We start from the raw sequence: 14,612 nt of genomic DNA, 5'->3' as shown, positions 1-14,612 counted from the left end.
TTTCTCGATGCTACTACTATTGCAACAGTTGGTGCCAACATGATGCTCAGTGGACACTAAAATTGATATCAAATTCAATCTTTGGACTTTGTTCTGCTGATCATGAAGCATAGCACTGACATTTTTGCTAGTGTTTTATTCTGCCATTTTCATACATGATGGCAAAAATTTCTTGTGCTTTTATTAGGTAGTGCAACTTTTTTAAGCTTATTTTATTTTTAAAGAAAGTATTATGGCAATCTAACTTTCTTAGTATACAAAGAAGATAAAGTAGAAAAAAAACATCTTATCTATGCATGTAAATCTGGGAACTTAATTCACATGTAGAGTTCTTGAATATTCAGTGGGACTTTTGTACATTTTTATAATTCATATGTAAAGTTCTTAAAGGTACTAGGTTTGTTTGAATTGTAAGACCTTTTCTATCATTCGCATGATTTTACTACATAATTTATTTAAACTCTTGGATGATGCATTAAATTTAGCTAAATCTATTTTAAGTTTATCTATATCCTTAAGATGAGTTTCACGATTCGTATGATGAATTGTGATCTTCACAAATTTGTTTACCAATAATATTTTCATTTTTCAAAATGTCTAACATCTTTTTTGAAGTTGCAAAACTTTTTTCTTTGATAAAGCAAATTATTTGACCATCTTTGTGAATTCTTAAAATAATTCATTATAAGATTCTTGTAACTTAATAATAGTTAGAAAAATTTGCGGTATGAGGTTGGCTGAAAGATAGAAGTTTGCAACTTCGTCTTCATCATCTAAGGAAGCTAAAGACGCGTCAGCTTTTTTTCATGAAATCAGGTGCAATCAGTTCTTGAAACCAATCGATTGAAGAATGCTTGCAATCAGGTGTTTGTATGGATTCAATCGATTGTTTTGGTAGTGAAATCGATTGATATATCCTCAATTGTTGATTCAATCGATTGTTTTGTTATTGTAATCGAATGAAGTACACTTAATTACTGTTTCAATCGATTGGTTTGTTAATGCAATCAAGTGAATTATCCTCAATTACTGATTCAATCGATTGTATTATTATTGTAATCGATTGAAGTACACTTAATTACTGTTTCAATTGATTGTTTTCTAAGTGCAATCGATTGAAGTATCCACAATTATTATTTCAATCGATTGGTGGGGGCTTGATTACGTATAGTGCCTATTCAACCAGTTTTGAAACTTTTTTTTAATTATTAATGATGCGTCTAATCTTATTATTATTATTATTATTATTATTATTATTATTATTATTATTATTATTATTATTATTTATCTACTTAAAAATAATTATAGATAAGATATAATCATATGAATTAATAAAATTTACTTTGTTAAATTGTAAATAAAAATCAAGATAAAATTTTATTTGTATTTGATTTTAACCAAAAGATAAGATATCATAAAAATTTTTAAAATTGTTCACTTAATTTAAAAATTTAAAAAAAGATAGAATTAAAATTTGGTTATCTTTTTTGGGTGTATATATATGTGCTCAATCCGACTAATTTTTTATACGTTGACAAATTATTTTAAGTATTTGCCTTTCAACCAAATCTACTCATACAATATTCTTCAGTTGATAATAATCATGGATATTCCTTCTAACGAAGATTTAGTCCCTAATGATGCATGTAATACACAGAATATGTCACTGGCTATAGACTGTGATCTTATCACAGTTGATTTTGGTGATCAAATTGGAACTACAATTCCTAGTGCTAAGGTAAGACGTAATCGGTTTTTAATTTTTAGTAGAATGTATTATGAGTAATTTAATCTTTTATGTTTTCTTTATACAGGATGACCTAGTTATCAATAACGATGTTATTCAAAGCAAGGATCTAAATAAAAGTGAAGAATTGTCTAGTAAAGTGGAAGAGGTCCTCCTTAGCATGGGGGTAATTTAATTTGACAACAAGTAATGCAATTTATATTATGTCATACAATTTATATAGTATAAACATTTTTTATCACTCTTTTTGTATTTTTACATTTATATGAAATTATTTTACCTAAAATGTTTGCAGTCAATGAGAGTTGTAAACATGGCTCGGGACGAAAAAATTGATAAAATCCTTGAATCTGTAAGCCGCATTGAGACAATGATATCACAACTCAGTCTGAACAATGATTTCGAGACTCCGACCAAGCTTTCTGTACAAAAGACACGTCCATTCTCAAATAGATTGAAGGCTAAGAGTTCGGATATTGATATTCATACTACTATATCAGACGACGAGGATGATCTTATTGAACTGGACAAGAGGTTTTTCACTCACGATGATGCGTTCAACATCGAGATCAATATGGACAAACCAGTATCCCCAACTATAAGAGTCACAACAAAAAAGAAAAATATATTAAAGGTATATGCATGTGTAGTAAAATTCAATAACTCATATTTTTTACTAGTATAATCCTAACATGATAATAAGAATTTACTGAACCTGTTTTTTTTCTTAGGATAAGACCATTATGGGGACACAGAAAAAATTACCGTTCACTCACCCAGACGGAATTAGAAAGCCAAAGATGGAGCCCAAATCATTCGATAAATCCAAGGCGTCTTATGCATTGAGCCAACCCACAAAAGACTATAGAAGACCTGTTTATTTCTTTTTCATTACCAACGTAATTACCACTTGGACACCAATCTTTAATTATCTAGTTTTCTCTTATATATGCAGTAGCCCACGTATGCTTCTCTTCATACATGTTGTTCACCCACGACTTATCCTTAAGGCCAAATTCTTCAATAAGCTGAACCCACTTACGCTTAAACACGGGAATCTCATAATCTCCTAACATGATTTTTCTGAATTTAGATAGAAACGATGGATTTCCAACATTGCTAGTTGCATTTCGAATAAGGTGCCAAGCGCATAATCTATGTCTGACTTCGGAAAATACATCTCTTACTGCATTCCTAATCACCATGGCCCCATAAGTTATTATTGAGGTCGGGGTCTTACCCTTCATTGCAAACATGATCTGACGCAGGAGCCAAATATATGTATCAGTAGTCTCGTCCACAATTAACGTAGCAGCAAAAACAATTGTTTGGTTGTGGTGGTTAACCCTGCTGACTATGACTAATGGACAACTATACCTGTTCTTCTTGTACATAGCATCAAAAGCAATAACATCCCCGAAGAGTTGGTAGTCTAATAGGCTAATCCCATCAGACCAGAACAAGTTACGTAACAAACCTCTTGAATCATGACATGCCTTGAAATATAATTGTGGATCCTTCAACCGCATATCCTCCAACTTCTTCAACACTCGTACTGCTTCACCAGGAATTTGACGCCTTTGCCGAGCAATCTCATTGTAGATATCTCTGGGACCATAGCCAACAAATTCATACCCGCCTTCTTGACTAGCTAGAAGACCAAATATCTGTGAAGTGCTAATCCCGGACTTTAGCATGTTCATCATTTGCATAATATATGCCTCTGATATTTTTCTGTGGGCAGGAAACATAGCACTGAATTGTGTATCCAATAAATCATGGTTGTCTTCGTCAGAGAAATAAAAGATATGCCACCTTCCAATTTTTGGTACAAATTTAACATCCATTCGGGATTCACACCCAGTTCTTGTTTCCAATCTAGGCTCATTCTTCCTTTTTTCCAGCGTGTAATATTTCTCCTCCAGTCCTCCCTGAATCCTTGCCTATGACATACAAACTTTTGTTTATAAATCTCGCCAATACTATTCTTGAAGGTCTTGCTCTTCCTTGCACTAAAGCCTTTCGACTTTGAGTACTTCAGATAAAAATCAAATGCAAGCTGCAATGTAGAAAAGTGATATTTACTAATTTCCTCCGCAAAATTTTCACTAAAATTCAAAGTTGTAATGTCTTGCATGGAGTCAACCACATAAGTAGTTTCAAGGATATCTTCTGACCGATCAGCTTCAGAAAAATATGATCCCTCAGTAAATTTATCTCTGAAATCTTGTTCGAATTCATTCTGTTAATTCATCATATCTTGGTCACAAACTAGCTCTTCTTGTTGGTTAATGTCATCGTCCTCCTGGTATTGCTCATTCATCTCAGTGTCCGTAAATATACCTGACATCTTAAAAATGTCCAATAAAAAAAATAATTCAGTACACTTCATCTTATAACATTACAAAAAATAAATAGATTCTAATATTGCTAGCAGGGACGGATCCAGAGATTTTAATATGGAGGTGCAAATTTTTAAATAATTTTTTTAATCTATAAAAATAATTAACATATAGTTATTGGAGTTAGTTTTTTAACAGATATATTAAGATACATATAATTATAATTTTTTTCCACAATTTTATTTTTAATATGATAATTACATAAAGAAAATATAACAATATCAATAGTACATTATAAAATTTTAAAATACCAATAATTTATAGCGTGTTTAGCTAAAAATTATCACATATCTTATTAATTAAAATTTATTCTTTCAAAAATTTTAAAAAATTTGAAAATAAATTATAAATTATTAATTATTTGAAAGACACAGTACCCTTATAGAATACAAGATATAAGACATCTTTATAAAATTTTTCTTTTAACAATGTAAATTTAGAAGAAAAATTAATATTTTTTACAAGAAAATAATATCTAAAGTACATAATGTGATTACCAAAACATAACTATGTAAGTTATTATTAATATAAAAATATGAATGTTAAATATATTAATATAAAAAAACAAATGATTTTTTATAAAAATAAATATAGAAATTATTATATAAAAACTAAATTGAAAGGTACAAAGACTTGAGGGTATGATATTAAATTAGTTAGGTAAAAAATATTAGTGAATTAAACAATTAAGACATAGATCTATTACATAGTGAAAAATAATACATATAAAACTATTAAATTACATAATATCTTTTTATTTTTTAAACACAAATCTTATATATAAGTATAGTTTCTTAAAATTTTGGGGGGTCCAGGCCACTACTCGCCCCCTCTAGGACCGTCCTTGATTGCTAGCTAATTAATAATAAAAAATAATAAAATCTATTTACTTTTTAGTATTTCTCAATGTCTGAGAATTACTAAAAGATAAAAAAAAATTTTTTTATTACACAATCAATTTCACGAATAAAGTATCGAAACAAAGAATTGCAAAATTAGAGATTCTATTCACTGACCTCGATTTTGTAATCAAAACGATGGATTATTTTTTGAACACTACAATAATAAAATTGATTCGACCTTTGGTGATTGCTGCAACTGTAATTATCAATTAATGATGAACAAATAGTGGATATTAAATAGACAGATAAAAAATGAAAAAAATTGGATATTAAGTAGATGGATATCCGAAAGAAAAACAATGAAATTTTTTATAATCAAAGAGATTGATACACGATTTTAATGGTGGGATTGAATATTGGTGATGGATTATTCACCAATTTATAATGTTAATAATAAAGAAAAGATAAGATTAGAGTATCTAAATCAAAATAAAACCTTAAAAATTGAAGATAGAATTTTAAAGATAAGACAGATGAATAATAAGATAATAATTTATAAAAACGATAACAAAATTGAAATAGGTGTAGTACACACTTCAATCGATTTGGTAGCACAACCAATCGATTGAATTTGACAAATCCATATTGTTTTGATGAATTCAATCGATTGGGTAACACAACCAATTGATTGAATTGTGAGACCTCATGTTGTTTTGAAGCATTCAATCGATTGGGTAGTATAAACAATCGATTGAATTATAAAAAACTCACATTTTATTCATCGTTCAATCGATTGGGTAATGTGACCAATCGATTGATTTTTGCAAAAACCATGCTGCCTTACAATTTTCAATCGATTGTTTTATGATAACAACCTGTAGTCCAATCGATTGAGTTATGGGAAACCTGAAATTCAATCGATTGTTTTGATAATCCAATCGATTGATTTTCAAAGAAACATGATTTCACAGTCCTGGACGAACGTCACAGATCAAATATAAACTTTTAATCGATTGGAATAGCAAAAAAATTTATTACAATCAATGAAAGATTTAATTCGTTATTGTTTTTGTTTTTGATTGTTAATAAACATAATAGATTAATGATAAAATAATAATTTATAAAATAAAAAAAATAGTTTTTTATGATTAAATAAAATATATGGGGTTAATTTGTAATTAAAATTAGATAAGGACTAATTATCAGTTATTAAAAAAACTTAAAAAATATGTTTTGTTCTGGGACTATCGAATCCGGTGCCGTATGAGTGTATTAGAAACGTGGAAGATGAGTCCTAAATTTATTGTTTCATGAGCAATATAAATATCTTTCTGAACTCTTGAAGAGAGCATTTGACATAACCGAGACAATGAAGCGCAATGGGAGGAGATCTGAACAAGTTTTCCCTCTAGAGGTGTGTATTGTTGATGATAGGAGCAGAAAGCATTCCTATCCTAAGGGTCCTAACAAAAACAGTCTTCCACCATTGCTATCCCTCTCCATATCTCAAGCCATGGTGGTCGTAAATGGATGGTTCGAGGATGAAATATTGAATCTTAGAACATGTAGAGAACCACCAATCTCTGAAGACTTGAGAGACCTAAAGTACTACATGGTATACCGAAATAAGAGTCATGGTTTGACTAATTGTTATGTGAATGATATTTCATAAGCAAGTAAAGAAAGAAAAGATACTCCTACACAGAAAACAAAATCAAGCAGGTGTGAAGAACACTCCTTTTTTCCCAGCATGACATTGGAATGATAGATGCGGCAAGAGAGGTAATGTTGATTGAGATTGTAGATGAGGCTAAAAAGATGATCACCATAGAGGAGTCCCAAGATGAAGACACATTAGCAAGAGATCTTTCAAAATCTTGAGAATGTACTATCATATTTAACTAACTCAGGTTGGAACCCCACATTCAAAAAGAGATATCCAAAGTCTTGATAGGAGTCATTCAGAAGCCTAAAAAAAAGCTTGGAGGCTGTCAATTCCCTACTCACAAAATTACCAAAAGCCCATGAAAATGTTCTAGTGTTATAGAATCCCGACTCATTCAACAGGGAGTTCTACCATAATAAACTAATGTTCATTGAAGCAGTGGTGAAAAAACTCCATCTATAATCGTATACTCAAGTGTTATAAATGATGCATCTTAAAAAGTTTGCATTGCAAAAGAATTCTAGAAAATGAGGTATTCCACCCTGTGAGCTCTTTAATAAAAAAGAGAGAGCAAAAGCCGGGCAAGAAAAATTTTGGATTATGCATATTATTAAATGTGTGTATAGTATCCCTCCTCCAAAAGCAAAATGTGTATCAAAAATAAAATGATCACACAAGTAGGCAAAGAAAATAAAATTCCTTGGAGGAGTATGCATAGTATTAAATAAAAGAAAAAGCAAGACACTCAAAAAGAAGTATAACAATAAAAGTCATAGAGACAGCAAAGAAGAAATATACTTGTTAAAGCCTTACATCTTTCACAAAAAAAACTAAGAACAGCTTCAAAAGATCATCAAAAGATATGATGAAAAAAGTAACATTGTTATACTTGGCTGATTACTCTCGCTCCAAGTTGACACTGGTTAGCTTAGCCTTCATAGTGTCCAGTTCAAATCTAAGCATGTCAACTTTTTTTTTTTTGAAGAGCAGAAATATCAGAAGAAAGGGTATCATACTCTTTAGACAAGAATTTCTCTCTAGCAAAGTCAGGTACCCTAGATGGGGACTTCAGTTTGGAAGAGAGATTTTCAAGACAATAACCTTTGAATTTAAATAACTTAAGGTTATTTAGATTTGATTCTACTATATCTCTATGAACACCCTAAGGGTTTGCAAAGGTGCCTAGCAAAGAATATCTACACGTTTAGAAACACTTGATACCCAAATTTTTTGAAAAGGCAGTTGGTGCACGAAATTGTGATTACACTTTTCACAACTCCGCACAACTAACCAGCAAGTGCACTGGGTCGTCCAAGTAATACCTTACGTGAGTAAGGGTCGATCCCACGAAGATTGTCAACTTGAAGTAAGCTATGATTATTTTGTAAATCTTAGTCAGGAGATTAATGATGAGAGTGATTGTATTTATGAAAAATAAATAACATGAAATAAATAGTACCTGTGATTCAGTAATGAGAAATAGGTTGAGGTTCCAGAGTGCTCTGTCATCTGAATCTCTGCTTTCCTACTGTCTTCTTCTTCAAACACGCATGGCTTCCTTCAATGGCAAGCTTTATGATCCTCTCGGATGAAAAATACCAGGTACGATCTCTGCACGGCTAATCAACTGTCAGATTTCTCGTCTCCGATGAAAAATACCATGTGCAGCTACCGCACGGCTAATCATCTGTTGGTTCCCACTAGCGTTGGAATAAGACCCTTGTCCTTTTGCACATTGTCACTGCACCAAACATTCGCAGGTTTGAAGCTCGTCACAGTCATTCCTTCTCGGATCCTACTCGGAATACCACATACAAGGTTTAGACTTTTCGGATCCCAGAAATTCTGCCCATGATTCTAGCCTATACCACGAAGATACTAATCTCACGGACTCGGTCTGTGTATTAGATATCCAAGAGATGCGCACTCAAGCTGTTACCCAATGACTACGTTGAGCTCAGATAGAATGGGAGTGGTTGTCAGGCACGTGTTCATAGAATTGAGAATAATGATGAGTGTCACAGATCATTACACTCTCCATATTGAAGTACGAATGAGTATCTTAGAATAGAATCAAGCATGATTGAATAGAAAATAGTAGTAATTGCATTAATCCATTGAAACACAGCAGAGCTCCTCACCCCCACCTATGGGGTTTAGAGACTCATGCCGTAGAAGATACAATATGAAGTGTAAAATGTCATGAGGTACCAAATGAATCTCTAAAAGTAGTTTTTATACTAGACTAGTAACTTAGGTTTACAGAAATTGAGTAACTAAGTGCAGATAGTGCAGAAATCCACTTCCGGGACCCACTTGGTGCATGTCTGGGCTGAGCTTTCAAGCTTTCACGTGCATATGCCCAAGGTTGGAGTTAAACGCCACCCTGGGTGCCAAAATGGACGTTTAACGCCAAGAATTATGCCAGTTCTGGCGTTTTACGCCAGAAAGTTTTAGGCTAGCTTTCAACGCCAGTTTGGGCTATCAAATCTCGAGAAAGTATAGACTATTATATATTTCTGGAAAGCCCAAGATGTCTACTTTCCAGCGCAACTGAGAGCGCGCCAATTGGGCTTCTGTAGCTCCATAAAATCCACTTCAAGTACAGGAGGGTCAGAATCCAACATACTAAAAATACCTGAAATTATAGAAAAACACACAAACTCATAGTAAAGTCCAGAAATGTAATTTTTGAATAAAAACTAATAAAAATATAATAAAAAGTAATTAAAACATACTAAAAACTATATAGAAACAATGCCAAAAATGGTATAAATTATCCGCTCATCAGCAGTTGAAGTCGCTAAGAAAAATGAAGGAAGGGAAGTCTTGACATCACCATAGAAACACTTAAACTCATTATGAATAGAAGCTGGTTAACAACAATAAATCATATAAGTTGTTTCATGAGAAATCCACCTGGAACATTATCTTAAAGAGTCTTCAAAGAAGCTAAGTACTCTCAACTTTGATATTAAAACTCTCAATTCTATGCGCATTTATCATCTTGTGGAACATCCATGCCTAGATATAGTATCTAAATATTATGTATATTGGAATGTTATTCTAAATTCATGCTGAAGATAGTAAAAAATTGAAAACCTTGGAATATTTTGAAATGCGGGGTTCACTAACCTCAAATACCACCAATGTTACATGTGTCTTATTTTGATCGGTATTCTTAAAAAAAATTAAACACCCTAAGCTACATTTTTACCAGTGCTACAATATGGAATTCTTTTGAATCTTCAATCACTTTGAAGTATCAAACACACAAGATATGGAGGTGTTCCTAATTTGTGAAGAAATATTAAGTGATGTTCCAAAAAAAGGCAATGACAGAAAAGAAAAGAGACGACTGAACATTTATTTTGGTCCTATCTATAACCTCCCCATCAAGAGAGAAAGGGCTGAATGAATGTTTTTCATCCATGAGGTGTTTAACTCACTCTTTTGAAAGAAATCAACAACTATGATGATTGTGGTTGATTATCTCTTGCAAAAATATTCATACAATAATTTGAAAAGGAAGGCATAAATACATGCATGATTATTCAAATATTTAAAACTTATGTGGTACACTTGAAGAGGTATCTAAAGGTGTTCCCTCCATCTCCATTAGGTGTTCTTAGAAAAAAAACTTATAGAATAGAGGTACTTATTGATGTAGATTTTACAATCCAAAAAATACTGGCAAGTGAACCGGGTCAAATCAAGTAATACCTCAGGTGAATGAGGGTTGATCCCACGAGGATTAACGAGTTAAGCAAACAAAATCAACCGATTAATATAGTCAGACTAGAAAATTAGGGTTTTGAAAGCTTTTGAACTCAAACAGAAATTGAATGAAGCAAACAAAGCAAACAGTGAGTATGAAAGTAATGTATAATTGAGAAAATTAAGGTTTCAGAGATGTTAGTCGTTCGAATCAACACTTTTCACTTTCTATTCTAATCATGCATGCAATGATTCTTTTATGGCAAATCATTAGTAATTAAACCCCAATCTCTTGGTGATTCAATTTCTCTTTAACCTAATTAAACACTAATCCCTTAGTCACTTAATCAAGAAAAGAGTTGAAGACGTCTACTGATTTATAAAATCACATAATTCATAAGAGTTTAACCTAGTTGATTTTATGTCACTTATCAATCCAGTTTCAAAACTTAAGAATTATGAGAATCAATTTTCAAGTTTAATTCAATTAATCAATTTTCTAAGAGATTAAGAAAATTCAAGTCAGAGAAGAATTATTTTTCAACATATTCAAACCCCTTGAGATAAAGAATGAAAACAGTTTCTTAAAAAGGAATCAATTGCATCAATTAGAAATAGAAAAGTCATAGAACTAACAGAGCTCCTAACCTTAACCGAGGAGAATTAGAAACTCACGCTTGTTCTTGAAAACTTAAAAAAAATAAAACTCAAAAGTGGCGAAGAGAAGAGGTTAGAGCCTTTTTCCCTTATATACTTACCTAAAAAGCTGAAAGATAAAAATTCAAACTTCTAAATCAAATTCAAAATTCAAACAGAATCAAATCTTTTCCTAATTATTTTCTACCGAGAAGATATCTTCCTTAATTGCTTGTGATATTTAATAACTGTCATCATTACTGGGCTTGTGATTGATCCTTCAAAGGGCTGAGAAGTTGAAGAACAGAAGGCCTTGGTTTTAGGTTCTGGAAGAGGTAGCAATGCCTACATAGTACTTGGCTCGTCCAAGTCATATGTGACATGGAGAATTGATCCTGGAATGTCTTCTGTGGGCTCACGTACAACGTGAAGTGGGCTACATTGTACGTGAGATCGTTAGCGTACTACATGAAAAGTGATAGTCACGCGTACGTGTGACATGGAAAATGTCCCCAACGTATTACGTGAAAGCTTCAACATACTATGTGAAATGATGGTCACACGTGCGCGCGCTGCATGTGTACACGTGACATGTAAAATGTGGGGGACGTAGTATGTGAAAGCCCCTGTCTCTCACTTTTTCTTCTTCCAAGGAACTTTCTGTAACTTTCAGGAAGCTTTCTATGTGTTTCTATTTTCCTTCTAAAACTTTATGTAATCAATAAATTTCAACTAATTAAAGTAATATCCATTCTAACCTTAAATTCATTGATTATCCATAGAAATTCTTTTTAAATCAATTAAAATAAAGAAGAAAAAATACTAATGATACAGACGCATCACATATATAAATCATAATCAACACACATGGAAGTGTTTTCTCTTTCTCGTCAAAGAAGCAATGAGAATAAAGTAAAGAAGTGTTCATTTGTAAGATGGCACAGAAAAGGTGTCACCCTAAAAATATTTACTTAGAAGATGTCCATTCAAAAAGGGTACTAATAATTTGAATAAAAATGTCCACTCATCTTCATGAGTTAGGTGTTCTTCAAAATTATGAGTACATACTAGAAAAGTATGTTTTAAAAAAGGAAAAAAGTGTATCTGTATATTGAAGTCCGCACATTGGATATCTTCTAAGCTAGCATGAATTCTTATGACAATTTTTCTTTTGAGTTACCAACATTACTTGGGGATAGCTATTGTTAATATAATCTCTAATTCGTCTACAATAAGAATTTTTTTCAACAACAAAAGTTCTCTTTATAGTAAAAAAAAGATTTTCACAACAAAAATATTCTATCCAAAGAAAGTTAGAACTTTTCTACAATCTTTCCCTAATATATATACTCATCTATATGAATTGTGTTCGATGCCATAAAAAATTATCATGTATGGGTAGAGTCTTTTAATCATGGTTATGGTCTAATTAAGTAAAGTCATGGGTAAGGGTGGAAACAGGCCAGGCTTTACTCTTCACAGGCCTGACCTGTCATGTAATTAATTGGCCTGAACCTGACCTACAGCCTGCTATATATAGACTTTTTTTAAAGTATTAAACGTGGCCTGTTATTTAGCCTGGCCTGACCTAAAGCCTGTTAAAAGATCTCATAATTTTTTTTTACAAAAATAAAAATATTATTTAAAAAAATCATTTTAATAAAAATATTTATATATAATATGTCATATTTAATATTTATAAGAATTTTTAAACTTTTAAAGTATTTAAAATATACAAAAGTATTTATAATAAAATATAATAAATTTAAAATATCTCATAATTTTATTAATAATAAAAATATTATTTATATATTTAATTATGTGTTAACAGGCCCAGGCAGGCCTGACAGGTCAATAAGGCTAATTAGTGAGCCTGAGCCTGGCCTATTAACGTATTAAGGCTTTTTCAAGAGCCTGAGCCTGTGTTTATTTTATAACAGGCTAGGCTAGGCCAAGCTAAACATAGGCCAGGCTACAGGCCTCTGGCATGCCGCCTGACCTTTTTTCACCCCTAGTCATGGGGTATCTATAAATTATACAAATACTTGCATGAATGCATACTATATATCACATTTGTCACTTCAAGTGTTCTTAAATATGTTTGTCGATGCGCAAAATCATGTTATACACGATCAACCTGCAAAGTTAGATAAGAAGATTGATCTACTTTTTCACTAGCCTATTGATAGAGGCTTTGAAAGAAATCTCAACATGAAAAAGAAGACGTTGTTGATGAACGAAATCAGAAAAGTAATCATTTATTACCTTCCTCAAGATGATCTTAATACTTCTCCTGAAGTGAACAATAATTTCAATTTTGAAATTCTATATCGTTATAAGAATGTTGCTTGGAAAATACCTCTACGAAGAACACCACCTCAAAGGATACTAACCCAAACTATAAAGAAAAAATTATAGAACACTCAAAGTCAATCTTTGCTCAATTCACAAAGTTACATATTTTTAAAAGTCTTCAACTATATATCAACAACTACAATGAATTAGAAGTGATCAACATTGGAGCACCTCAACACCCCAACCCTTTGAAATCAATGAATTCAAAAAATTTGAGAAGGACAAAGAACATTGCATGTTAAAGAAGCAATGATAAACCCATATTTCATGAGTTATTTTGGGCTTAGTTTGAGTGATTTATTCAATCCTTCACCCACTTATTCATATTAATTGCATGGTTTTACTTTCCCTTCCTTATTATGTGATGTATGTGAAAACATGTTTCCTAAGCTTTAATATTAATTATTTTAATTACTTTTATTTCCATTCGATGCCGTGATTAGTGTGTTGAGTAGTTTCAGATTTTCTAAGGCAGAATGACTTAAAGGATGGAAAAGAAAACATACAAAAATGGAAGGAAAGCACAAAACGGAGCTTCTGAAGAAACTGGCATCCACACGATCGCATGGACGAAGCGATCGCGTGCCAAGTGCGAATCAGTAGCGACGCGGCCGCATGACTGACGCGACGGCGCGCCTTAAGCAGAACGCACATGACGCGATCGCATGACTGACGCGACCGCGTGGCAAGGAAATACTCCGAATGACGCGACCGCGTGACCCACGCGGACGCGTGACAGAGGCTACGCACCAGAAATTGTAGAAAATGCTCAGAGCGAATTCTGAAGTCCTTTTTGGCCCAAATCCAAGTCCAAAAGGCATAGACCAGAGGTTATGAAGTGGGGGAATGCATCCATTCAGGGAGAGCTCACCAATTTTCACTTTCCATGATTTAGATTTAGTTTGAGAGAGGTTCTCTCCTCTCTCTCTTAGGATTAGGATTAGGATTTAGGACTTCTCTTAGTTTGTAAGAGTGACTCTCGATCCAGGTTTAATATTTACTTTAATGCTTTTATTTGTACCTATAAATGTTGCCAACTTGACTTATGAATCCTTCCCATGTTATGATTTGAATTAATGATTATTTGAGGTATTTTAGTTATTGATTGCTTTCTCCTTAATTTGTGTTACCATTGCTTCCCAGCTAAGGGCATTTTTATTCCAACAATTTTACTCTTTCCCTTTTTGGTCTTGGTTAAGAAATCAGTAACTCAACATTATTAAACTCAGCATAATTGATAATCGTTA

The 14,612-nt window shown here is 32.3% G+C and overlaps 1 protein-coding gene across 1 annotated transcript; it reads right to left on the bottom strand.

Annotated features, from left to right (window-relative positions):
• Positions 1-2,679: 2,679 nt before the first annotated feature.
• LOC107633437 (protein FAR1-RELATED SEQUENCE 5-like) lies at positions 2,680-3,594 on the bottom strand. The gene has a single exon (XM_016337066.1). The coding sequence runs from the start codon at positions 3,592-3,594 to the stop codon at positions 2,680-2,682; it is 915 nt and encodes a 304-aa protein (XP_016192552.1).
• Positions 3,595-14,612: the final 11,018 nt, after the last annotated feature.

Source organism: Arachis ipaensis, chromosome B3, assembly GCF_059453495.1.
Source record: "Arachis ipaensis isolate K30076 ecotype BB chromosome B3, ASM5945349v1, whole genome shotgun sequence".
Taxonomy (NCBI): domain Eukaryota; kingdom Viridiplantae; phylum Streptophyta; class Magnoliopsida; order Fabales; family Fabaceae; genus Arachis; species Arachis ipaensis.
This window is presented reverse-complemented; position numbering and strand designations above follow the sequence as displayed.

Bases quoted from the DNA above. Each gene is read 5' to 3' on its own strand.
- LOC107633437 (XM_016337066.1), bottom strand. From the start codon at position 3,594: ATGGATGTTAAATTTGTACCAAAAATTGGAAGGTGGCATATCTTTTAT.